This window comes from Amyelois transitella, chromosome 17 (genome assembly GCF_032362555.1).
Source record: "Amyelois transitella isolate CPQ chromosome 17, ilAmyTran1.1, whole genome shotgun sequence".
NCBI lineage: Eukaryota > Metazoa > Arthropoda > Insecta > Lepidoptera > Pyralidae > Amyelois > Amyelois transitella.
The window spans coordinates 2,754,582-2,782,088 of record NC_083520.1 but is presented as its reverse complement, the minus strand read 5'-3'; the positions used below and the strand labels follow the sequence as shown (position 1 = coordinate 2,782,088).

Sequence of the window (27,507 nt, the reverse complement as noted above, 5' to 3'; positions counted from 1 at the left end):
GATTAATTTTATTCGGGCGAAACCTTCCGGCGTCATTGGTGGATGTTTGATGAATAGCAGTGAAGTATTGTAGTTTTAACATTCAGAATAATGCCTAAAATAGACACATCAGTTTCAAGACGAAGCAGTTGGACCACTGCAACCACTGGGCTTAACAGGTAATTGTCTATAAATAAATAGTACCTACTTACAACGACCCCACGTGGCCTGACGACCAGACAAAGTGATCCAAACTTTCTTAAGCCGATCACCCGAGCTTGAATTATCATTAGAACTAACACCTTCCATTAATTTTCTTACCACGAATAAGATATTCAAACCTGAAACTGTTTTACTATGCAAACTAGTAATAAGAAAGTAATATCACGAATAATAAGCTGGGTGTGATTTAATGATTTGTTCACACCGATACTGTAAACACTAAGTATTCAAAATTAACCTTTATATACAATACGAAAAAAAAACACATACATACATATAATCACGTCTATATCCCTTGCGGGGTATACAGAGCTAACAGTCTTGAAAAGACTGAATGGCCACGTTCAGCTGTTTGGCTTAATGATAGAATTGAGATTCAAATAGTTACATGTTGCTAGCACATGGCCTAAAAAAGAATCCCAAGTTTGTAACCTTAACTATACCTTAGTCGCCTTTTATGACATCCATGGGAAAGAGATGGAGAGGTCCTATTATTTTTTGTATTGGTGCCGGGAACCACACAAAAAAAAAAACACATTGTAACGGATATTATGTGTCTCAACATCGGTGTAATCTGACCCTAAGCTGACACCCATCGATTTCGGTGACTAAACTATGTTTTCATTAACCTTTGAACTCGTAGGTAGTAAAAGCGATTGAAAACTAATGTTTTTAATAACATAGCTCTCATAACAACTCCGTCATGGCGACTGTATGTCTTCGTCAATTCTTTTGTGAATTGATACGTTAGCTAATGGATCATCTAAATATTTTTTTAAACTAAGACACTGCTTGTCATTTTTTTTTTGTAGTATTCAAGGATTCTTCTCCCGCCTGGCGAGGCCCAGTTACAGACTTACTTAACTAGAGAGGAGCCCGGACTGAAGCCAGGAGGAAGAAGAGAGCAGCCCGTGCTGCGCCTTTTGACCTTTTGATTCTGGATTGGATATGACAAGGAGCATTCATGGGGATTATTACATGGTTGTTTTTTCAGTAAAACCGTTAGGAAAAGCCAGTCCAGACCAGACGCCAAAATAATACGATTACGCAGTTAGCAAGCCCACACAAAGAACCCCAGTTCACAAAAGGAGGATTTCAGAATTATCTTGACTCGTACAAAATGTTGCCGTCCAAGACTGAACTATTGTGTGGCCTGCATTCTATGGGGATATAGATTATTTTCTTTCCGTCTTTTGTGTCTTCCTACCGTTATATGTTACGGATCATTATACAGCAGCAATGATAATGGTTTATTGATGACTTTGGATCTGACCTCCAGCCTTTGGGATTTGCCGTGTGAGATTAGATAAAGCTTCCTACTAGGTATTTGTAGTTAGAAATAGATTATACAATTACGATAAGGAAATCAGCACATATTTTTTTTTAATTACTCAGTCTAGGTTATAAAATTTAAATTTGCATTGATAAGATAATTGATTTTTGGTTTCAACTGAGTTAAAATATAAATTAAAAATAGGGAGTGAGTGATGGGCATCACTCAATACGCATATTCTTCAAATGACATATTTGGAAAAGGGTCTTGCGCAATCTCTTCACCCGGCATATTCCGATCACCCGGCTAGCCGTGGCCTTTGACTTTCGGCTCTGTCTACCGTGTGCGTGAAAGTTTTCGGTTTTTTTTTTAATATGTATCGCAAGACAATTAACTACGCTATATTTGACATGAAACTATACACGACTAGGGTAACAACCGTGAAACAAGCCGTGAATCTTTTACATGAAATATTTGCATCTAAAACGTAGTTCCCAAGGAAAATATATTTATTCAACACAATTTTTATCTAATGAAAACACGGCGGATGAAAATGTAAACATTTATTCAAAGTGCTTTTCCGCCGCCCTTGTCATAGTAACAAATATGACCCACCAGAATTGCTTTCTCAAAAAAAGCGATGTGCAAAATGTTTTTTTCTTTTCATTAATCAGGGACGTCCTAGCAAATAAATAATAGCATTCTCTGTCAGTCAACCATTATAAAATGACAAACAGATTACAGAACAAACAAAAGTCTTATTTAGGTAGTTAAACAGAAATAAACTATTCCTGTTATTGCGAATAAATTATGAAAGTGCTATTGAGAGTTTTTGTAGACAAGATAAACCTACTTTAGGATAAGACTGACCAGTAAATGCGGCCTTGCACAAAAACGGAAGTACTTAAATATGGATCTGAGTTATTTCTAGATTTCAAAGCGAATCCTCGGTAAGATCAAAGGAATATCTGATTTATTGACCTTTATAGCAGGAAGAGGGAAGAACCAGAACGTCCGGCTTGGGATCCAAACCCTTTCCAATTGATTACGAGGGCGTCCTGTACTGAGGAGGCATAAATATTTATGAGGCCAGCCGAAGATATTTATGACATAAATCCATCGGTGATGCGGGAATGCCTCGCTTGTGTCCTATTTATCTCCATTAGATATGACGTAATGAACTTAGCTTTTGCAAATTGATGATTTATTTTGCTCTCGTCATATTTGATCTTATTTAGTCTAGGACAATGACCTAAATGATGGCTGGCCATATGTTTTCCTTCACTTGTATATCCTAAATTTTCTGAGACATCTTTTACATCAGGGAATATGTCGGATATAACATGGAAAAATGTCTTCATGGAGTGGAACTTAAACTAATATTCGTATTACTTGTGCAAAATATACACTTATTCAATGTCATTACTATACCAGCTTAACATGAAGTTCAAATCTTATGACTATTAGAACTATTTCCCGCGTAAGCGATAAGGCCTGTGTGTGTGTGTGTTTATCAAACATCTTCACAAAATATCGTGTTTGTTATTCGTCTGAGCGCGTTAGTCGACTAATCCCGTATTAGAAATCACTGCTGTAATCAGAACCATAATCCGTTAAGCCGACCACTTGACTTCAGATTTGTGGGCTTATATACCCGTTGTACCATCGATTCTGTGGAACTCAAATGTCCATGAAGGATACATTGACTATAGATTACTGAAATGGTACATACATACATAAAATCACGCTCCTTTCCCGGAGTGGTACGCAAAGACTATTCATCTTTCCACTTGCCACGAATCCATACTGTTATCGCTTCATCCATATTTGTCACACATGCAAACTTAAGGTTTAGGACGTCCCCGGTTTGATCATAGTACGTTCATCTAAGCCTTTCCTCTCCAAACCTTCCATTCATACTCTACTCTTGACCTCACCTTTCACATTTTTTTAGTACTTTTTATTAAAGTTTACAAAATATATTTCCCTGAAAACTTCCAAAAATGTTTAGTTTCAAGAAGAATATATTCACTTATTTTTTAATCTCGTTCTACCAGGGTTACCCTAGGTTAGTTTCATGATCAAGTTCAAAGAAGGAAAAAGTTAAGAAGAATACAAAACTGAGATACCAATCCCTGACACGGGTACAACCATAAATATCGGAATAAGATGGCTGAGCTTAGTCACATTGAAACTTAAATGTTTGAGATAAGCTAAGATATTCTTTGGCAAAACAAAAAAAAAAGTGTAGCACTCCATTATTGTCTTTATAGAGACAAATAAAATACTTACTGGTGTTGATACTATGACGCATACAATATAATTTGCAAGTCGATAATTGTGTTAATGTAGACTAGGTCACTGCAGTCACGAAATACCAACCGTACAGAATAATTCTACATTGTTGTTGGTTTTACCGAATTCCAGCGACTAATAGATTTATCGACACGAAGGACAACAATAAAGAAATAGTTCGACAGCCTGTTTAGCGCAGTATTTAGGTTTTTACATTACATACATAAATAAAATCACGCCTCTTTCCCGGAGGGATAAGCAGAGACATGTACTATTTTATGTTTTTTGTTTGATTCCAATGTCAGGTAAATGAAAACGAACTTTTTCTGATTGACCTAGGTTTTGGATGTAAAATTTTAATAAATAGTATATTTAAATTTTATTTTTGTAAATAACAATAATATCATTGAATTAGAATTCTATAAGGCAAGAGTCGAAATTACTTTGGGTTTAACTCAATCTGTGGATTTTTTTGCTTGTAAATGGAGATAGTACATATAGTCACAACTAAAATGATGTAAAGTTAAAGTAAATGCATTAAATGTAAAATTTCATCGAATTAAGCTAATTCCTCTCCTTCGTTTACATCACACAAACATTCCTAATTGATTAATAACTTACAAAACAATTGTTTTATGATTAATTGTTTGTTCAAATTGCACCTTTGTCAGATATTTCTCATTCAGCGGAGCTATGATTAATGGCGCGATTGTTTTCCAATGTTCTTTTATGTATAGCCCAGACTCTATGTGTAACAGTTTCCTCTCCAAGACGAAGAATCTGGATTTGAAAATTTCAAAAGCATTTTTTTATAAACATTAATTTAGTTGTTGTTGAGACTTATAAACAGAGTGAGGAACGAGCGCACATTGCTGGCAGAGGTAACAGGTAGATAGGTGCCTACCTACCTGTTACAATTTACCCGTTTTCAAATCCCACAGTGAGTAATAAATCTTTTCATAGTTACAATACTACAATAGTATACAATAGTTTGAATACTAACCGATGCTCGTACTGTGAGGTAAAACATTGTAAGCAGCTAAACCAAAAATCCACCGAGACGGGGTATAAAACAATATATTTTATTTTACGCGGATGAAGCTGCGGGTGGAATCTACCTAGTAATCGCTATATTATAATGTTATTCTATAAACATGGAAGAACGGAAAATTATCGTGTCTAATAATATTTGCTCTAGCATTAAGACCAAGGTCTACTTGAGTAAACTATAAAGAATATATTAGTAACAGTACGTATGATTTCACGGCTAAAACAGTCTGTTGTAAGAATATTTTAACGTAAATTCGTTTTGCTGAACCGCTTCTAACAACAGTTTGAATACAATAACTGCATAAATTATGATTATAATATACAGATGAAGACAGAATTAATGCAATTTAAATTTACCGTGTACTAATATTTGACAAACCTTTTTTAATATTTACACCTATAAATTTTTAACATTACCTACGAGTGGTTGAAAAATACTTCTAGAAATACTCAGTGGAACGAAGCCTCGATAAAATTTTGTTCCCAACACGAATGCACTGTTAATTTTAATTCAATGAATTGCCTCGACTAAGTTTGTAATTTTCTGCAAAAGTTAAACAGATAATAAAGTTTAATTATAGTTGGACGACGCGACGGAACCAGCTTGTCGCTCGCCTCGCAAAATCTGGATAACAACTTTGTCAATTTAAATATTTATAGGTCGTTATCTGTAGCAACGCAACTCTATCTCGTTTAGTTAGTTACTTGCACTTAAGGTTGTGATAAGGTACCGATGCTACTGCGGCATCGTAATCATACGTAACAAAAAACCGTGTTCTTCCCTTGAAGGGCGCTTCGTCTTAAACCTGAGTTACTTAATCCGATCGAGGTCATCTGCAAACCCCGGGCACCCCTAAAGAGAAGACTCAACCGGTACTATAATCAGAATGATGACGAAGTGTTAGAAATAACATCAGGCTACAATTTACAGTGTTATTTTGAGGAAGCGTGTTGCTGTTAATACCTATTGTACAGAAAAAAAACACAATTAATAATTCATATTTAAAAAAGTAAAAAATAATACATATCTTTTTTAGTGTGCAACATTTTCCTTGCTTTCAGGAGTAGGGTAATTTTGTGAAAAGGGCCGAAAATGTGTAACAAGAAACTGGAGAAGCGGGTTTGTTCTTACTTCGCTAATGAATGAAAGTCCGAAGATTTTCAAAGGAAAATAGTGATTAGCACAAAATCTTACTTACTGAAATAGCTTGTGCATGATAAGGGGTTATGTAAAACAGTTTAATGCGTTTTATTATTGATGCGTTTCGTAAATTAGGTCGCTTTTTATGATTCAATAAATTCAATAATAATGCTGTTTCGGTCTAATTTCCAAATGAAATATAAAGTGTGGAATAGCCGATAAATACCTAGTTACGACGATTTGGGCAACTGTTGTGATTTATTATGGGAAAAGGTTTAGATTCTATTAAAATCTGAATTTTGGCGAAATCATAAAAAACAGCCTTGTGGTTTCCGTGGGTGAAATAATTTTATTCATATCTTCTTTTCTTGAGAAAATTCTTATACGGGAAAAAACATACTATATTTTTTAAATTTATGTATATTATATTTCAGTCTAGACTAGACACACAAAAAAACATAAATTTTCACGTGTGATAATCCAAAGAGATATTCATTTTCGGAATCTGTTTAAAAAAACAACTTGCAAATCTACAAATTGTATGTACAAAGAATTTTTTTAAATGGCCTTCATTCTTAAATCCACACATGTTACTACCTCGTAACTGAAATAATACAACATTTATCATTGTTAAAATCGTTAATTTTAATGAGTTAACAAACCTCCAAACACGAACAATTGTGTTTTGTCGCTAAACCTCTCTAGCACATACAGATATACGCTATATGTCATCAGGCAGGCGAGTGAAACAATGATTATTACTATTGCTGTGATCTTATGCTTGTAACCCATTTCCCTTATGATGCTCAGATAGTCTTAACTTCTGTTGAGTTTTGATAATAATCTAGAAAAATCTTCGAACTACACTACTCACACGCATTAGTTTTATAGTTGCTAGGAAGTATGTAAAAAAATATGAAAGTACTCTTTGAAAAGGTAGGTAAGGAATGTGATGGGAGTATTATTCTTGAGGAAATCTTCTTGGGAACTATCAGGATACGGGGTAGGAACTGGAAGAAGTAAAAAAAGTATTAGTATAGCAATCTTTCATAGTTCAAAAAACCGCTGAACATTAGAACCAATTTTTTTAAGTCTGTTTAAAACAACTTTAAATTTCATGAATTCGACTGTATTATACGAATGGTCTAACATCAGCGCTCTTTGAGAAAATTGCTTATCCATGTCAAGGCCCCAGGATCGGTTCACAACAAGACGAGACGCGAAATTTTACTTTAACTTCTAGATGACAAGATATATATTTCCGCTACGATTCACGGCGGATTTGCACCTTTTCGTAACTTAGATTCGGAGGTACAGTAGGCCACATAGAAAACCACCTTCGCAACATAGCGTAGACGTGGAATTATTTTCTCTGTGGCTTCGTGTTGAAACCTGACTTACCGGGTCCAGGGTCATGGTCAAAGGCGCATCCTGAGCACCTCTCCAGAAAGATGAGTAATGTACCGTGACTCTCGTCTCTGTGTGAACCGACACTTAGTCGGCTCTTACGACAGGGCGATAAGGAGTGGATACACCAATGAATTATCATCCATCAATTCAATCTTAAACTGAATCTATTTTAAATGGGGTCAATAAAGAATCACATTCTTTATTGACTGGCCAAGGGGCCATAGTTCACTCTTATCTTAATTATATACAGAGGCCTTTCTGAACTCTATGAGAGCTGTGATATAATGTCTTTCCTTGTATATTTAGGCACAACTTATTACAAAATGTTTATATACAATCATGTCTTTATACCCAACAGGGTGGACAGAGCCAACAGTCTTGAGAAGACAGAAACGCCATGTTCAGCTGTATAGCTTATTGACAGAATTGAAATTAAAATAGTGACCGATTGCTAACCCATCGCTTAAAAAGGAATCCCAGGTTTATAACACTTCCCTTGATTGACTTTACAATTTGCAGAAGCAGATGGACACACTATGTTTTTTGCAAACTGCACCAATTATTACATACATACATACATAAAATCACGCCTGTTTCCTGGAGGTAGAGACTAACTCTTTCCACTTGCCACAATCTGTGCATACTTCCTTCCACCAATTATTAATGAGAATAATAATACGAACAATAATTTATGAGAAGGTTAAGGTACTATGGGAAAACTGTACTTGTAAGCAACTAAAAATAGATATGTTATACACATGACTGTAATGACAATCAATATATATGACCCTCAAAACATTAAGCTATGCAACCTAACTTGGAAGGCGTATAAACATTGGCTCTCTTTAGCCTGCTAGGGTGTGTGTTTGTTTGTTTGTATCTTAATTGCTTAGAAATTAACACAATGATTTATGTATTCGTGTAATCCAGACTAATATAAAAAATATGAAGGTGTGCTTGTTCATCATCTTACACTCCAATACCCCTACAATCTCCATAAAATTTTGCATGTATAATGTGGAGAACAGAGAAAAAGTTCTTACCTTTTTTTTATTAAATCTAGTTTTTAGGTATTAAAAACTAGATTTAATAAAAAAAAAATAAAAATAAAGTCAATAAAGTATTTTGTATATGTGTACATCTGCTACCTTTTAGAAGCTAATCAAATACGGAGACAAAAACGGTGCAACTAAATATTATAAATGCTTATCTTCAGTAAATTTATATAGGAAGTAGGTAAATATTTGCTTAGCAAGATATACTAAGTATATTGGGTATTGAAAAGTTTTTTAAAAGCTTAACATAAACTCGAGACCTAAATATCTAATAGAAGTGTGGAATAAACTTGTATCATAGGAATTAATTACTCAATAAATCGCGTAAATAAAAGCATTCATTAAAAAACCTGCCAATCGAGGAAACATAATACTATATTTAGAATGAAGTCCAATTCAGTCCAGTTTTGGAACACATGTTAAAGCAAAGTCGTTGAAGCGTAAGTAAATTAAGGGAAAAAACCAAAAACGTACCTTTTTAGACCATACGCCGCTGTTTCTCTAGTGAATTTGCAAAATCAGGAACAAATTTGCACACAAAAACAAGTCTTTAAGTAAAAACCACAAATAAATCCAGTATTTGGGAGTATGCACTATATTTCTGTGTTTCAAGATGACAGAGCTTTCAGATCAGATAATTTATTACACAATTTGTTTATGATAATGCGGTGAAAGTGCGAAATTTTATGAAAATGCGAAAAATATGTATCGCACAATCACCGTCTACCGCAAACCGCAATGCAAAACTGACGTTTTAAGAAAAAAGCAGATCCAATGTTACCAGCTTAAACTCATTTTCCCTAACTTTACCTTTTTTCTACGTCTATGCTAAGAGGTCTAGTTTTTTTTGTTATAGGGCTAAGGCTAAGACAGGATTATTCCGAAATACCTACGGAAACGATGTTATATACGGAGTTCGTACAACTTCTTGCAATAAATAAGTCAATATTGACTAATTGAGACAGGTTAGATTAGTCAAGGTGTTCCGTAGATATTATTTTCTTCAACTAATAGGCATACAGATAGTTTACTTATTGATAAGGATTTTGTTATTAAAACGTTTAGGTTTAGAAAGCTCTAGAAAGAGAGACTTGTTACACTATACAGTTACACTAAGCAAAAAATTTGCTCCCCTGAATTCATGATGTGCACAGCATCCATCTCCGATAGTAGGTACCTACCAAATCTGTATAGCTAGCTAGTGTGCAAGAAAACCGCATTAAAACGAAATTTTATGCTTAATCCTAAAAGCTGCACTTGAAGTTTCCCCAATTTAATGAAAAAGCCCTTATATGTAAATTGGTAACATTGAAACCCCTAACTACGTTTCGCTCCACGCAAACATAAAAATAGGCAATCTGCAAATCTCCTTGAAAATGTTGTGTACACATACATTGTACATATCTACTATGTGAAAATTATTATTTTCTTATAAAGAAAATCAATAGAAATAACACAGTACAGTACACTTTAGTTGGTCGTCGCGCACATACATATAATCACGTCTATATCCCTTGCAGGGTAAACAGAGCCAACAGTCTGAAAAAACTGATAAGCCACGTTCAGCTGTTTGGCATATTATACAAACAAAATAAATAATTTTATCCCACGTTGATTTGTCATTATTATAGGCAAGAATGGAGTTAAGTAGGTTTTATTTTATTATCGTAATATAAATAATAACAACTATAATAATTAAAAATAGAAAATCTTTATAACATCTAGGTAACTGCAGAGTAAATTAAAAGAGATATAACAAAAGGTTGTCACTAACGAATAAAGATATTACGCGCCTCTTCTGCCACATTAAGGATCGTGAATTTTTTAACTTTATGCAGAAGCTTGCAAACGTTTGGGTCGTTCAGAAATTTACTTACGTAAATATCACCGTTATCCGTATCAACTTGCAACCGCCCCATAGCATCTGCCACTTGTTCAACATAAGGGGTCATCTTAGCTTCAGGCAGCAACTCAAAATGCCATGGTAGACATACTTTCAGCACATTCCAAATCACTTCTTGGGGCACTGCATAGGCCAAATTCGGATCCTCTTGAGGTTCATTCTTTGTTTCTTCCTCGATTTCTTCTTTTTCTAAAGCTTTTTCTTCTAAAACCTCCGCTTCATCTTCACAAGGTCGGCAAATGAACGTGGTATTCACATTAGTTGCAGACTGTGCCACTTTACTTTGGGACACGAGCGCATTCTTTTGTGCTTTTGGCGATCTCGCACTCACAGAACTTTTTGTTTTAGACATAGCTGCTTTTGATTTTTTACCTTTTTTATCTAATTCTGGTGGTTCATAGGCCAATTCTATTATACTAGTGCCTTCACATGTATTGATGACATTGGTTATAATGTTATCTAAAAATTGATTTGTGCATTTTAGTGCACACGCCATGCAAGCATCTTTATATTTTTTTAGTTTAATTAACTCTGTAATAACATCTTGGCACTCTTGTAGAGAGAAACACACTTTTTTGCCCACGGCAATCGCCAATGCTGATGCAAAGCCTTCGAGAGTATCCATACTCTTACAGAAAGCCAGAAGGAATACTGGATAGTTCATCTTGTCACAAGCAGATTCATAGAGCTCAAATAAGAAGTGTTTCGTCAAATTCTTTCGAAGCATAGCTTGTTTATCTTGAGGGTCAATATTTTGTTCAAACCACAACTCTTCTTGAATAAAATTGTCTCTAGATATTAACTCTGTCCATTCCAAGTCATTACATCTGAATCTTTTGCGTACTTCTAGTAGTTCATCAACAGTTGGAAATCGTATATTTAAACAATATATAAGGAAATCTCTCCAATCGACGTAAACTGTAGCACCATATAAGTTATATACAAACTTGGGTATTTGTTCTGGATCAACTCGCTTCCAAGCTTCAGGGAATAAAGATCCTTCGCATGATTCTTTTCCAAATATGATAAAATCTTGCAATAAGTAAATGAAATGTTTTTGCAAAACTATTCCTGTCGGAGCAACAATTCGGAATTGGGATCTTAATCTCGCTAATTGCCCAATTTTGAACTCGAAGTCATGAACAATTTCCATGTTTTCAGGCTTGTCTGGAGGTGGTTCTGGGGGACCGAATTGAAGAAGATTAGGATCAATGATAAATATATCTTGTTCAAGAATAAGGCTCTCTTGTATTTTTCTGCCATCTTCAACGGCCATCTGCAAATATTTGCTTAAACGATCTACCGATTTTATTTCGTTCAAATAGTATGTATCAATACTATTTTGCACCTCCATAAATGTTTTGTAAATATGATCATTGAACAGTTTCATATCTTTATAGCATTTATACTGAAGAGCTAACATTCGTAAACTCGCTCTGAACATTTCGCCATTTATTCCTACTGTCCATTCTTCGATACATTTTAAGGCATTTTGCTTAAACATTTCTTCAGCATTGATGGATTCTTCGGATGAATTGTCATCCTTTCTTTTGGGAACAGGCGCAATCTTTGCAATTTCGCTATATTCCTTACTAATAAGGGATCTGTATGAATCGTTTATGTCTTTAATTATTTTTAATGCAAGTTTAACATTGTTTTCGATCATTAAATTAAAAGGGTTGTTGCTATAATCAATTTGAATATTTTTCTGCTGAAGCTCTTGAAATGCAGATTTTAACTGTTTAAACACCTTATCCTCAACTCCTATCTTCTTTGCTCCACTTGCATCTTCAGCCTCTTTTTGTATCTTTGTCAAATCCTTAGAAGATAGTCTATCAGTAGGTGGCATTCGTTTAAGCATAGCAAAGTAAAAATCATGAAGTGTTTGAAATGTCAAAATTGACCTGTAAAAAAAGAAACATGATTAATCCATACTGAAAATTATTCATAATAAGATAAAAATAAATAAGGTAAACTTATACCGGTTCAACTCAGCTTGCATGGACGATATAAATGTATTCACCATTGTAGTCAGTTCTTCCATAGCCCAATTTTCACTAATCAAGGCTTGCCTCTGCTGTTGGGCTCTTAACTTCCGTTCATCACAAATAGTGTACAGTTTGTGTTGTAACTCCTTCACTCGGCAATGCCACTCATTTTTTGTCAAATTTATATCACGCCAGTCATCTTCAAAATCATTGTACTCCTTTTGGAAGGCCGTGACTAAATCTTGTTTAAAAGATGGCAAAGTTATGATTTGTTCCATTTTATCTTTTATAAATCTAGCATAAGGAACCAGACAATTCATTTGCAATCTTTTAGCTAAAAGCAACTGCTCCATGTCATGAACGTATGTTTTTTCAATTTCTTCCCAACATGTAGCCAGAGCTACTCCAATCGGCTCTGATATTGGTATTTCGCCATATATCCAATCTTCTTCTCCTGCCAAGAGTTTTATTTCTTCAAGACTAATATAAGATTCAGACTCATTTTCTTCACCTGATAATTCTTCCATCAATACAACAGTCTCAGTATCAGTCGCCACATCAGGTGAACTAGGAGGTTTGATCATTTCTGTGTGGTGTTCCATAGAACTCTTGCTCTTTGAACCACGTCTAAGTTTGTCTTTAGATTTTCCATCATTTATTTCGGGTTTGACAATTTTGGACTTAGTCCTCCTATCCTCCGTGGAAGGAAAATCGAGTTCGCTCAGTACGTTTTCCCCAAATAACCTATCACATGACTTTAATGGCATTGTATAGTCGCCAATTATATATTTACAAATTTGTGCCAAGAATTCTTTATCTATTAGTTCGTAATACATACTGTAATTAAGACCTAATGCAGCATAAAATCGATCGATCAATTCAGAGTTATCTTCAGTCAGATCCCACACAACCAGTTCTTGTAAGATATCTTCTGTAGGTTTGAGTTTAATGTAACAAGTGAAATAACTTTCAAATGGTTTGTCAAATCTTTTTGTGTGAGGGTCATTAACAAGTTTAGAAACTCTTATATCTTTATATTGATCTTTTTCCTTTTTTCTATGTCGTATTATGCTTTCTTCTAAATAAATATCATCTCTATCGTCTAAATTTGATTCATCAGGAGGTTCACGCCCAGAAAAAGTTTCTTCTAAAATTTGCGCTTCACGATACGAATTAGGATAGTTGACAATGACAAACCCATCAATATTTTCAAGATCTTTGAGGTATTCAACTAAACTTGCAGCTATTAAGTGATCGGTCAAAGGTTCTCCTGAACCTAATGCTTCATATGCGTATCTTCCGAGTTCCGCAGCTGGAGAAAGAACAATTTCTTCTTCTGGTAGCGTTTTAGGTGTTTGAGTTTGCTTTGTATTAGGGGGAATAGCACTCGCTGGCCCAACAACAATTTCACTGCCTTTGTTAGCTATGTCATCTTCAACTTTAATTTTTCTAACGAACTCTTTATCTTCCTCAGTTTGAGCAATAGCTCCAAATTTATCAAAAGATAATTCGATATCAGTGCAACCAACCAATTCGGATTTGAAACGTTTTAAGCAAAAATAAATAGCACTCTCTAGACGAGTTACGTGTATTTTTCGAAAATCTAACAAAGTTTGCATTGCATTTACTATAGACTTATCTGGAAGGTCACGTAGCAAGGCTTTAACAGGATAATCAGGTAATTCCGCTGGCAATTTTGCTGGGGGGTATGGATATTTTATCTCAAGTAAAGTAAAAACTACGTGACCAAGAATCCTTGTACCTAAATACTCATATTTTCGTTCCTCTGATTCAGGATCATAATTAGGTATAAGTAAATCTAAAGTCCAAGGATGGGCATAGTTGTGGTATTCCATAAATTCTATTTCATTTAGAGAATTTTGTCTATCTAACTCTAATCTTATTATTTCTTCTTCTTCTGGCATCACCTCTTCTTCTAAATTTTGTTGTTTTAATAATTCTTCGGTCGGTACTAATATATCGAAAATAGGCTGTTGTTTGTAATATAAATTTTTCCACTCATGAATAAAGTGCTCCGGTATTTCATCTTCTATCAACCTTTGGTAATATGCATATTTTGTAGCGTAGTCAATAATGGAAAGAACAGTCTCATAACATATTTCATAGTAGTGTTGTCTCTTCCTTTTCATTTTTTCGGCATACAATTTTCTATGCAGCATATTTTGTCTCTGTTTTTCGAAATCTATCTCCACAATCTCTAGATGGATTTGCTCTTTCACGTTATCTAAGTACTGATTAAACTGTTGTTCTCTTTGCTCAGCAAATTGTCGTTCTGCTTGAGCTCTATTTTGAAACAGATTACGCGCCTGTTGTTTTGTTTCCATAAGCTGTGTGCACATTTGTTTTTCAAATTGTGACAGTTTCATAACTTTTTTAGCGAGTTCAGTATCAAGTTTTTCTTCTTCTTCGGCAACAGAAAGATCCCATAGGGAATTGCTGAGATCATTTCGTACTTGCTTATGAAACTCTTCAGATTCGGACCGCTTATGCATTCTTGTATACAAATTATCCATATACTTTTTTGCCCATTCCGTGTCAACAATGAATTTTTTTCTTTCTGTTGCTTTTTGTTCCAAGTCTAACAAATCTTCGTATGTATAGTTTTGATATTCACATGGATGTTTCTTTGTAAATTTGTCCATTTCAATTTTGTCTTTAGGTGGTATCTTTCGTGTAGGGGATAAATATTGTATCTTTGCTTTAGATTCTTGAATTTTATCCAACATTTTAGAATATTTATGTCTAATATAGTCATACGTATCTTTAACTTTTTCGGCTTTTTTTCTTTGCCATTCAATAAACTGTTTTTCATTCAACAAGGGCCTAGACAAGTCGTCTACAAAAGACTCCTCTGTTTCTTGAACTCTTTCAATCTTGAATCGGTTCCCTACTTTATCAACTAAACTAGACATCATTCTACGTTCACGTTTAATAAAATCAGTACGATCTTTTTTATCTAAATGTAAAAACAACATGTAGAATAAACGTAACAGCATTGACCCTTTTCCTTCCATAATACTATTCAACTCTTGGTCACTTAATTGAACTTGTAATTCTTTAAGCCATTCCTTTAAATGTTTCCAGTTATTTTTTATTTCTTCAGGATTTATGCTTGAGCGTATCAAAAAGAATTTCTCTTCGTTAATGATGTTGTAACTCAATAAAACGTTAGATATTATATACCCATCCTTCATCATATTGCCAAATTCGTCAGGAGTCCACTTGATTGGTCTCTGTAGTCTTTCTGTTAGCCATTCCTTTAAAACCTCCGCCATGGTTCAAATATGTTAATGAGAAATATTAACTATAAAAATAAAACAAGATACATCAATAACTTCTCCAATATAGCAGCAATAATTTGGCTGACAACATGAAAACTCTTGATGAAATATTTCCGTCAAATTTAATTATTTCTAACTATGGTAAATAGTTTAAATATGAAAATTTCAAGTAATGTTTTTAAATCTGTGCTAGTACCGCAGATTTAAAAATATTTATATAGTCTGTGGCTAGTACCCATTATTGTTAACCTCATTTTTTAAGTTCTACCATAGCCAATCGATACACATCTAAAACCATCCATATTCAAATTCATTTGCAATAGTTTTCGAGTAATGAGATACAAATCAGACAAAAATTAAAAGAATCACATTTGCCAAACATTTAGCTTCTAAAGGCACATACAAAAAATACTTAAGGTATGTATTTGTTTGCATATATAACACATGATCAATGCCTAATCCAGCCCATACAATAAAAACTATTAAAGTCACTCATTATTATGACTTTGGTGGTGTGTTTATTTTCGCATTTTTTAATGATTGTTTGATAAATATCGTTTTAACTAATTCATGATGAAATGTAATGAATTCGAAAAGAGTGTGAGTAGATTTTAATAATTTCATATGTTGAGATAACCTACAAAAGTGATGAAATGGTTTTGTGCTCATCTGTTTTCTGCGTTGTTTGTAGAAATCCCGTCATCACATGAATTTGGACAACTTGGACAAAGCGTTGCATGACCTGGGAATGCTGAGTGCCATCACTGAAGCTCGTCGTGAGTACTTGCGGGAAACAAAAGCAAATTTCGGAGTAATGCGGTTCAACACGCGCTATGTATCGAACGTCACCGTGGGGTATTGTATGAAACGAGCCCCAAATAAAAACAGGCTTTGCCCTTATGTTTTGCCAATTAGGCATAGAACTAAGAGTGAAAACTCTGACGTGGTCGGTTGTGATGTGAGCGACGCGGCATGCGATTATAAAAACAGTTTGTTGGAACCGTCCACCAGTGGCTACACAGCTCAAGATTATACCAAGAGCCCTGCTAAACGTTGTCAGTCACTAGAAAACCTTAATATTACTGTAGAACCTCAGTCCAGTCCTGAGATCTCACCGGAAATGGATTGTGTGTCAACTAGGATCCAGAAATTACAGGTGGATGAATGACACTGTAGTTGAACACACAACTCTTCTGAAGTCGCGACGTCATGCAGTGTGTGTGAATGATAGATTGTAGCTGTAGTATTCAAGTGATTTGAATGTTATTAATGTATTTAAAGAGTATTTGTATCAATGAGAGCAGGCCCTCTTACGCTTATAACTTGCAAATATACCATAAGTATTTTTTACTTAAAAATTGAGGATATTAACTACAGTGTTTATTTTTCGCTACAACATAAGGTCATTTGTGAACTTAGCGATATGTACAAATATTTATCTTATATCACTCAAATTATTTACACTGATGAAAGGTCATATTTTCATCATTTTTGTTTCTAATCTTTTAAATAAGAGAACAAAAAAGAAATAAAATGATCCTATTTAAATCTGTACTATGTTTTAACCAGAACCAATTAACACAAGGTATAATAACTCCTATCCACACTGTATGGGAGTGGAGGTGGAGCATCAAATATGAAGCAAATATATTAAATGCTTACTGCATTTTTCTAATTTTCCCATAGAAACATAATATTTTTGTTAAGCAAACTTCATGACAAAACCATTTAAATATTTGTACAGACCTTCTTCATCATGTGTAGCAGTTACTTACAACATATAAAGTTTTATAAGCTATGTTTAAATAACCTATGTTTGATCACACATAATTGAGTAAGACTGCTTGTTTGTATGTTTATTGCCTGGATTGCCAATTAAACTTAACATCCAGTCAACTTAATCCAGTTAAGCAATAATAGGTATTGATACAAATAACAGTGAATAACGAATGCTATGTGAATTAATCCCAAGATCCCAAGCTGAGCAGTAAAGGGTACAAATTGGGACCATGCAAAGATGAGCATAGGACCTACTTTGAATGACCATTGTCACGTCTATTATTTTATAAAACCTATGGAAAAATAGCCTTGTGTCTAATTGTTTTGTTCAAATAGTAGTCACGTTTCTCAACTTTTTTAATTGATCCAAACTGGGTTAGCTTTTCTGAGTATCTACTACAGTTTATTGCTTGTCAACTTTTTTATTATTGTTTATTTTTAACTCATGGCTAAACTAATGGCTTTCCAGGACGCCACCAGAACAAACAAAGTCATAGTAAGGGGGATGTGTGTCTGAAGCTAAACATTTTATAGATTGGTGTGAATTAATTTTGCATGCGTGTCACTCATCACAAATGTCATCATTTAATTTAAGCATATTGCTCAAAGTTGCAATGGGTACAAATTTTGTGAATTTTTTGTGTCCACAATTACTTGATGAATGTTAGAAGTGTTTTGTCTATGGTTACCTAACTACCACCTAAGTGTTGTTAAGAACAAATTTTGTTTTGTCTAAGTCACAGACGCTATAATTATTGTGCAATTGTATTATTAGGCCTGTACTTGTATTATTTAAACATCTCACCCTATAAACATTTTTTCAAACTTCAAACTTGTGTTATTTGGTTTATAAGAAGCCAATGGTTTGTTTTACGTATTTTGTTTTTAAAAATGGGCTTTTTTTTTACTTTAGATTTACATGCATGCACCAATTTAAGTAAATAGACCCTAATTAGTGTATTAGTGATGTGTATATTTTTATTTTAAAGAAAAAAATATGAAATTTTACCATAAGCAATATTATTATTTTTTACATAAGAATCTTGTGTACATTTAATGGCTAGATAAAGGATCAAGGCCGTCGCCACTCCATCGCCAATCTCTGCTTCTTAGGAACGTAAGCAATAGTTAGTACTAGTAAAATTCCTGACACAACTAGTTGTACATATCAGTTTGTCCATGAGGAAAACGTGTTTTTTTCATGAAGCAACTATTGATAGGCAGACCTCCAAGTAAAAATGATAAAATCAGTGTGACAACATTCATACTTTAATTATTCATATTTCAAAATCATTGCAAAAAAAGGGGGAATTATAATTTGCCCTAAATGTACACTAATTCCTAAATTCCAAATGTATATTACATAAAATCATATTTTGGCAAAGACTGTAAATGGATCTCAAGACAATTTGCACATTTGTCTAATTTGATTAATGTTCAACAGTGGACTCGATTGGGCGCCGCTGTTAACTTGGCTTTTGTGACTTAGCCATAGGTACATATATGTTTGTTAACATATTTTGTTATTTTATCTTATTTAATAATAACAAATATTTAAAATAAATATTGCTTTGATTTATTACAAACTGGTTTTATTGTAATTTTACTCTTGGATATCATTATAGAACTATATTCAACATCTAACAAAAATTCAATATATTTCGACTGGGTTGACGTTCTTTTGGTAGTAAATATAAAAAAAAAACAACATGATGAACTTAAAACCATTTATTTGCAATCATGAGTAGGTAACACTTAAGTTTAAATAATAAAAAAAACACTGTAAATATTGCATTGACTGATTGCTTCACATCGCTTTCACCTTGAGCTGCTTCATTTTGGGAGTCTTGCGTTTCTTCTCCCGTTTTTGTTCCTTCAACTCCCAACGACGCTGCTTCTCAGGGTCGTCCTCCTGAAAGAGGTGATAAAAAACAGCTAAATTAAATTAACATTAAAGGTATTAGACATAGACATTGTTTAAAAAAAAGATTACAGTGTTAACAAAAGATTCATTTTTTGTGGCTCACATTACAATTGTGTTACAGTGACTTTAAGGTTGAGTGTAATTGTTTTTAGATGAGAAAGCTAGGTATTCCAGGGACATGCTTTAAACAAGCACACAGTTACCAACTGATCAAAATGGAAACTTATATCAAGTAAATTTCATATGACGATGACATGAGACGTATACCGTAATCAAAAATAGCACGTCGTTATTTATATCCCTAGATAGATTTATAAAATTCCGAAAAGATTCGAATGTAACCTTCATCTGAATAAATGATGGAATTGAGTTTCCAATAGTACTAGCTAGCTAGGTTACTAGCTCATGGCAAAAAAAAGTAATTCTTCTAAACCCTGAAGAAATAAGAGAATCATACCGCCAAAATCTTCTCTTTCTCCTGCTTTCTCTTCTCCTCCCGTCGCGCCGCGGCCTGTTCCTGTCTGGCTGCGTGTGCGCCGCGCAGCCACGCCTCCGCCACTTTCCAACGACGCTTCTCGCATTTTGCTAATGCCTGTAACCAACATATTCTTTAGTTTCCATTTATTTCTTTATAACAAACTTTGCGCGAAGATTTGATCCCGTGGGAATTCCTAGAAATAAAATTAGCGAAAAGCTTTGACAAAGGTAAGTACATACATTAAATCACGCCTCCTTTCCGGAGGAATAGGCAGACTAAATCCATAGCCACGGTTCTGGCATACTTCTGTCTTTTCGTCCGCATTCATAACTCTCTTCATACAAGCTCGTCGGTTTCTGGTACTCTCCACGAAAATTTTCAAGAGCCATTTTCATTTCTCAATTTTACAAAATGGAGAGTGGTTTTCAATTAGTATCTTCATGTTCGTTCCTCTGGGTATCTATAACTCACCTCCTTGCTAAGCCGCAGTCTCTTGATCTTCTCCAGGAGGTGGAACACCAGTAACAGTAACGGCCGGACCTCATCCCCACCACCGTCGGGTCCCAAGGCGAGGCTGATCAACATGACGCGTTCCGTTTCAGGCGGCTTCGTTGCTGCTTGCTCTCTGCAGTAAAGATTGGTTTTTGGTTTGGTGAACCAACCAAAAATTATTTTTTTGATTGGTCAACTGTATTAATAAGAAACTCAAAAAGAAATGTATCCGTCATCAGATAAAGTGATATACAAGAGATTTTTTTTATTGGTAAAAGATTTTTTTACGACATTATTCGACGATGCGACTCCGTTATGCGACAGTTTCATCGTTTAAACATGCGATATTTACTTGACCAATAAAACTTAACCTTTATATTCAGCCGCGTAATCAGGAAAACTTCAACATTCTTACTTCGCTGTTATTGTGTTATTATTTGTACATTGAAAAGTAGCTGGAGCACACACGCATGTACTAATAAAGGTACGTATGTATATTAGTTTGAGTGCTAACCGAAACCTGCCCATTCAGACAACTGAATGTGTCTCCACCGTATAATACGGATAAAGTTCCCTTGTGGAGGTAAAAAAGTTGGTCGCCCTCCATCCGCTATACAATTAATCTCCGTCAAGTAGTCTATGGTATCAATGGAACGAGACTCACTCAACCTGTCGTGGGCCGCAGTAGCGGTCAGACACGTGTTTGTATTGTATCCGATACCACGCACAGTATGTATATTAGTTTGAGTGATAACCAATGCTCTTACGGTGAGAAACCTGCCCATTCAGACAACTGAATGTATATTCATCGTATACCTAATACGGATAAGGTTCCCTTTTGGAGGTAAAAAGGTTGGCTCTTCTCCAACCGCTATACAATTAATCTCTGTGTAGTTTGGCTTTAGTCTATGGTATCAATGGAACGAGACTCACTCAACCTGTCGCGGGCCGCAGTAGCGATCGGACACGTGTATGTACTGCACGTGTGAGTGGTACTGCGACAGCGCGGCGGTGACTCTCGCGTCGAGGACGGCGCCGGTCGCCTCGGCGCACTCCGACACCACGCACAGGGAGGGCGGCAGGCCGTGTTTCTCGCCAGGACGACGCTCGGGGCAGAAAACGCTCTGGATAGATGAAAAATGTTGATAAAATATGGCTGGTATTTCAGCAAAGAGTGAGGAAGAGACTATGTTTCTCGCGCGATCACCGACAAAATAGAAATATCTATACTAATATTATAAAGCTGTTTGTTTGTTTGAACGCGCTAATCTTTATTTTAATTTATAACTATTATTTTATTTTTAAAAACTATTTTTTAAATTTAAAAACTATTTTTGCGTCGAATAGACCATTTATCGAGGAAGGCTTTATAACAGGCTATATAACATCATGCTGCAACTATAAGGAGTAAAGAAATAATTAAAAATGTGGAAAAAAATCGGGGAATATTAAGGTCTTTAATGATGCCCAAAATAGCTATTCCACGCGGACGAAGTCGCGGGCACAGCTAGTTTATTCATATCATAAAAAAACAAGTTACATTAAAACAGGTACACTGTCTGCCACGCTGGGATTCCCTGTGTCGTGACGTCCAGTGTAAGTGTTAATAAGTTTACAATATTTGGTACTTATTATGTGTACGTTTAGATATGCTTTACAGCACAAACGGATCGGAATCATCTCGGCTGATATCAAGAGTGGTTTGTTCTTCTAGCAGTTGTGTGTCTTCTTGAAGCTGAAAAGAAAATCTGTATACACTGCAATCATACCAAATCCTGCATCTCCTTAGCCAGCTTGGTGACGATCTTCTTCTGCCCGACACACAGCACGAACGGGTCGGAGTCATCTCTGCTAAGTTCCACTCGGATGAGGAGGGTGTCCGGAGTAGGTCTGACGACTCCTAGTAATACGTGGACTAGATCTTGACGCTAGAACAAGGAACATTGTTTTAATAAAATTTTCCTTTCAAAAAAGCTAGTAGGTAGCAGATATGTAGTAACTTATTTATTGTTTTATAACTCTCCTGTGCGGAAGTTTTGTACAAAAAAATCGTAACCTACTTTAGAGAGAAATTCTTCTAGTCAATTTATGCGAAATTTTATCATTTGTAAATGAAATTAAAATAATTACCCACGCGACATAAACTGTCAAGTTATTACGCAACTTAAAACTTGCGATAGATGGCGCATGGCGTCGTCGATATTTTAGCTATAATTATGACACCATCAATATATTGTTCCACTGTCTCGATATATGAACAAACATACTGATATCATTTAAAGAAAATATCGTTAAACGTAATAATATCAGAAGGGTCGTTAAAAAAAGGAACGTCATCAGCGGATGACCTTTTATCGATATTTTCATCAAATCGATAAAATCATCGTATATCGATAGATAGCACTGCGCATGCGCACCTTGATGAGCTTGAGCGTGAGCAGCATGCCCTCGCAGCACAGCCGGCCGCTGCACCACATCGTGAAGCAATGCTCCGCCTCCCGCCGCCAGCCGCGCTCGTCCGCGCCGCCCACCACGTCTAAACCAGTTTCACCTGACAAAAACATAACAATAATACAATAGTCATACACTCGGAAAAGCTTCGTTTGGTTGGATAGCTTAAAACTAGTTATTTGGCGGCGAAGTCGGAAACTGCGAATAATTTAAATTTATATGGTCAGTCAGACAATGTCCTCTTTTTTATATATATAAAATTGTATCTTTTCAAACTTACCAACTAACGTGAAATTTTCATCTAACAATGGTTTATGTAGCTTCAGGAAGTTGGTGGCGATCGATGTGTTCTTGGCGCGACCCACCACGTAGGCCAGCGCGTACGCAGCCAGAAGGCAGCACAGTATACCTTCCAGCCAGTAGGCGTCCCAGCGCGGGCGCACTATTATAGGAACCTGTGAAATAAAATAAACGCCTTGTTTATTTTAACAAATGGAACAAAAGGAGTGTTGAGGAAAAGTGATAAAACCTTGCTAAGTTATAAACTCCAATAAATTTTTTTAAGATCCATGAACAAACACTTAGTTGGTAAATAAATAAATACCCAGATTGATGACTCCGTTAAGTTTATTTGAAATAGAAATAGATTATCTAATTTTTAGAATAGTATAAATAGATATTGCTTAATAACGTCAACATAACTTATTATATTATATTTATTTACACCTACTTCCGCTTATAAAGTGCTAGTATAGAAGCAGCGAAACTACACTGCTCCATTTTCGCTGGACATCAATAAACAAAATAAAGTCTAGATTATAAAATGGTTAATAAGTATAAAATAAATGTTTTTAATACAAATATTATATCATACTCGCTCTTGCGCGGGACCACGCACCTGTGAGAAATTCTAGAACAAGAAGTTAAAGTTGCTCCTGAATGTTTATTCTATATATATCTATGCCAAATTTCGTAATTCAGTTAATAGTTTTCGAGTTTTTTCTTTACAAAACTATAAATCTTTTATTATTAGTGCTTTTTTAGTAATGCTTACAAGCTTTACAAAGTGACATGATCTGATAAGATGACTATTTACCTTAGAAATAGTAATCTTTGGTTGCTCCGAGCTTCGTGGAGGAGTGCTGTCCGGGAATCCTTCAAACTCCTCTGGATCTTGAAAGTGTTCAAACTCATTGTCTTCCTCCTATAAAAGAATAAACCTTAAAACTTTTGTCACCAGATTATGTAATAAAATAATAAAAAAAAAATACAAGATAAAATATTGGACAAAGTTATAATTCATTTATGTTTGCTTGCCTGATACCAATAGTCATTAGTGGCTTTATCTTGTACATACATCTAATTACGTATATATCTCTTGTGGGGTAGACAGAGCCAACAGTCTCGAAAAAACCAATAGGCTACATCCAGTTTGGCTTAATGATATACTCATAATTGAGATTGAAATAGTGACAGGTTGCTAGCCCATCGTCTAAAAGAATCCCAAGTTTATAAGCCTTTCCCTTAGTCGCCTTTTTCGACATCCATGAGAAAAATATAGTGTGGTCCCATTAATAATTTTCGTAAAATTAGTATTTAACCAATGAAAATTGTATTACAAGTTATGTATATACACATTGAAATATCAATGGCATTGGTTACAATCGCCTCTATGTAAGCTTACTTAATTCAAGGTTATGTCGTAATGTCACAATAGTCACCTCAACTAGAATGTCGTCTGCAGCATCGTCAGCCATCTCGAATTGTTCTTTAGGCTTCTGAGCTGGCACTTCTTTGACATCATCACTGAAGTCTAAAAAAAAAAATGTAATTATTAATGAAATTTGAAAATACTTTGAAAAGTGTGTTTCATTGCTTTGTATTTTAAGTTAGATGGTGGTGGAAACATTAATGGAACAATTTTGAGGCAGGCTAGGACAAAAAGTAAGGAGTAAGATAATAAGGCTAACTTGTATTCACAATCAGGTCAGTCAAAAGTTACTTACAAGTGAAAGTAAGGAGAATTTATATAAATAAAATAAAAACTAAGTAAACAATGGCCTGTTTGATAATTAAAAAACTTGAAAGGATAGTGACTAAATACCTTTCACACATCCTTTCAGATGATGAATTGGCAAAAATAAACAACAATCAGCTCACCATTAACAGTGACCTCATCATCAAACTGTTCAAACTCCGCAAAGTCATCGTCTTCGAGCGTGCTGTCCTCGTATGCTTGCGTGACTAGTGCACTGCACAATAGCAGCACTAATGTAAATAACTGGAATCGCATCTTGATGCTGAAATAATTTTTAACTATTTAAACCATTTGCACTGATAAATATTTCATGTTTTTTGAGTCCATGGACATATTTTTGATATCAAAATAATCTAATTTATAAAATCATTTAAAATAAAAGTCCCTTAAACACTACAAAATTGCTGTTTTAAGGCAATGTAGGTATCTTTAACTGAAATAAATACCTGACAAAAACATTGACAAGAAGGTAATCTTATCACAGATCCAAGGTTATGCACAAACATGAAAAGCAAGGCTTCTCATTAAAGGATTTGATTACTACAAAACTCATTTTGTGTCGTCACGAGAAAGGTAAATTGACTGTAAATTTTACTTGTTCAATTGATTTAGTAATGCAAAACCTTTGACCTAAATATTAAAATTACCAAAGGCAAAGATTTTTTAACTTAAATAGGTATATGAAATACAAAGTTAAAGGAGCTTTTTAAATTAAAATAAGTATGATGATGAGATGACATTGTTTAGGGAAATTTAACTTATTATTATGATATTTTACTCATCCAGGTAGTTACAGAAGTTATTGCACAGAATTATTTAGGACCTTTATGGCCTATGTACAGTTAATTATATTAATATGTTTATATTTGTTGAAAATTGGTTACCTTAAATAATCTTATTTAATATTTATTGCGTTTCATTAATTATTTCATAGAAATAACTTAATTAATAAAAAAATCTTAGTTCTCTACCACCACGACTTATCAAATTACACAAAAACGTCAACGTCAAAGGAAAGGAGGAATTTGTTGAATTTGTTCTGTCAATCCGTCACAAGTGTCACCGTCACTGTCAAAGTTATAGCGTCAGTCACTTTTTCCAAATAACTTTTTTATTTAATAGTTGTTATAAGATGATTATATGAGCCATGGACACAAGTCCGTTCATATTATTTTTTCTTTTTCTTTTGCCTAGCCAAAAAGCGATCGAGATCAACTTAAGGCTAAAAACATTTTTTGTATGCTTGTAACGCGAAAACTTTCAAACCGTTAGTCTGATTTTGATGAAATTAAAAAATGTGTGTGTAAATGGCATTCCTAAGTTTATTTATTATTGAGATATTCCAATTTTTTTTGTACATATTTAATATATTCGCGAGGTCTTAGTTCGCGACGAACTTTAATTGCTTACTACTACTTGAAACAGTGAAATAGTTCTTTTTTAAACGGAACACATTTAGGTTAACCAACATACATACACATAGTACCTCGCTGGGTAGACAGAGCCAACCACCTTAAAAATACTGATAGGCCACGTTCGGCTGTTTGGCTTAATGATTGAATTCAGATTCAAATAACTAGGTTGCTAGCCCATTGTCTTAAAAAGAATTCTAAGTTTAAAAAACCTATCCCTTAGTCGGTCTCTACCTATGGGAAATAGATGGAGTGCTCATAATCTTTTTTCTATTCGTGCCGGAAACCACACTGCATGGCTTGGATATGTGCTGTTTAATACTCTTCCTGTGAATATTGTCAAATCCAACCTAGGGAAAGACCGCACAAATGTATAAGAGTAATGTCATTCAAATCTGTGTAAACTTGGGATTCTTGAATTGGCTAGCAACCTAACAATGACTAAAATTATGATGAATAATAAGGTATTGCGTAAAGTTCGCGGTAATTGAAAAGATTAAGATGTATGTCTAATATTTTAAATGCGAAAGTGACTCTGTCTGTCTGTCTGTTACACTTTCACGCCTAAACCACTAAGCCGATTTTGAGGAAATTTGGTACAGTGACAGTGTTGACCCTGAGAAAAAACTTGGGAGGAACATAGGCTATTGCGAAAAAGTCGCGGACAAAAGCTAGTTCATATAAATATATGTGGGTAGGTTAAGTAGTTACCTACCGAGATATCTTGATGATCTTATAATATTCGGTCATTGACATTAGAATACTGTAAATCAAATCAATCTCACATACAATAGGTGTAAAGGTAATCGGCCATTAACCGTAGGTAACGCTTGCGTGACTACAAGATTATTTATTTACATTTATAATTATACTAGTGACCCGCCCCGGCTTCGCACGGGTAAATAAAGTAGATACGATATTGATAAATTATATATTATTATATTAACATTTTCACACGTAAATCGTGGCAATACAATATATTGGAATCAAATAATAATATAATTACAAATAATGTTACAACACAGATATGTATGTAGGTACTTGTAGTACTTACATACAGCCCCAAACTCGACATAAATCTGTATGCTATCTAATAGGTGATCATCAAATATTACTTAAGTCATTAAATACAAATATGCTATCAACATTATGTAGGTACAGCTATTCAAGTAAGTACTCACAAACTATAAAGACTAGGCAGTCTTTTTCCTGCTAGTTCACCTGGATATATGTATAGGATTTCTACTTTATATATTACCATGTTGTCTCTTACAGATGATTAAACTTCATCTTCTACCCAAACTTCAAAACACTC

At 34.6% G+C, this 27,507-nt stretch overlaps 4 protein-coding genes across 4 annotated transcripts in view; 1 reads left to right on the top strand and 3 right to left on the bottom strand.

Moving 5' to 3' along the window:
• LOC106143435 (beta-1,4-N-acetylgalactosaminyltransferase bre-4) overlaps positions 1 to 9,148 on the bottom strand; it is a 118,415-nt gene extending 109,267 nt beyond the window's left edge. Inside the window, exon 1 of the mRNA XM_013345521.2 lies at positions 8,900 to 9,148. The gene's annotated coding sequence lies outside the window, so the exon portion shown is untranslated. The remainder of the gene's footprint in view (positions 1 to 8,899) is intronic.
• Positions 9,149 to 10,194: 1,046 nt separating this feature from the next.
• Positions 10,195 to 15,612, bottom strand: LOC106143335 (sperm flagellar protein 2-like). Its single transcript, XM_013345390.2, has 2 exons — positions 12,311 to 15,612; positions 10,195 to 12,232 (listed from the first exon to the last, which is right to left on the bottom strand). The coding sequence occupies exons 1-2, from the start codon at positions 15,610 to 15,612 to the stop codon at positions 10,195 to 10,197; spliced, it is 5,340 nt and encodes a 1,779-aa protein (XP_013200844.2).
• Positions 15,613 to 16,082: 470 nt separating this feature from the next.
• Positions 16,083 to 18,196, top strand: LOC106143356 (uncharacterized). The gene is made up of 2 exons (XM_013345415.2): positions 16,083 to 16,218; positions 16,310 to 18,196. The coding sequence occupies exons 1-2, from the start codon at positions 16,189 to 16,191 to the stop codon at positions 16,784 to 16,786; spliced, it is 507 nt and encodes a 168-aa protein (XP_013200869.1). The 5' UTR covers positions 16,083 to 16,188; the 3' UTR covers positions 16,787 to 18,196.
• A 914-nt stretch (positions 18,197 to 19,110) lies between these two features.
• On the bottom strand, positions 19,111 to 25,813 carry LOC106143354 (PAT complex subunit CCDC47). Its single transcript, XM_013345413.2, has 11 exons — positions 25,665 to 25,813; positions 24,903 to 25,042; positions 24,464 to 24,555; positions 23,839 to 23,946; positions 23,023 to 23,197; positions 22,709 to 22,842; positions 22,061 to 22,219; positions 21,225 to 21,415; positions 20,271 to 20,424; positions 19,779 to 19,913; positions 19,111 to 19,309 (listed from the first exon to the last, which is right to left on the bottom strand). Exons 2-11 carry the CDS (start codon positions 25,033 to 25,035, stop codon positions 19,205 to 19,207), a joined length of 1,386 nt encoding a protein of 461 aa, XP_013200867.2. The 5' UTR covers positions 25,036 to 25,042; positions 25,665 to 25,813; the 3' UTR covers positions 19,111 to 19,204.
• Between the last annotated feature and the right edge of the window lie 1,694 nt (positions 25,814 to 27,507).

Excerpts from the sequence above, each read along its gene's own strand:
- LOC106143335 (XM_013345390.2), bottom strand. The coding sequence starts at position 15,612 with ATGGCGGAGGTTTTAAAGGAATGGCTAACAGAAAGACTACAGAGACCA. Across the intron at positions 12,233-12,310 it reads ATGCAAGCTGAGTTGAACCG|GTCAATTTTGACATTTCAAA; the intron begins GTATAAGTTTAC and ends CTTTTTTTACAG.
- LOC106143356 (XM_013345415.2), top strand. The coding sequence starts at position 16,189 with ATGATGAAATGTAATGAATTCGAAAAGAGT. Across the intron at positions 16,219-16,309 it reads GTAATGAATTCGAAAAGAGT|AAATCCCGTCATCACATGAA; the intron begins GTGAGTAGATTT and ends CGTTGTTTGTAG.
- LOC106143354 (XM_013345413.2), bottom strand. The coding sequence starts at position 25,035 with ATGCGATTCCAGTTATTTACATTAGTGCTGCTATTGTGCAGTGCACTA. Across the intron at positions 22,220-22,708 it reads TCACGCTCAAGCTCATCAAG|CGTCAAGATCTAGTCCACGT; the intron begins GTGCGCATGCGC and ends TCCTTGTTCTAG. Across the intron at positions 19,310-19,778 it reads AGAAAGAGAAGATTTTGGCG|GAGGACGACCCTGAGAAGCA; the intron begins GTATGATTCTCT and ends CACCTCTTTCAG.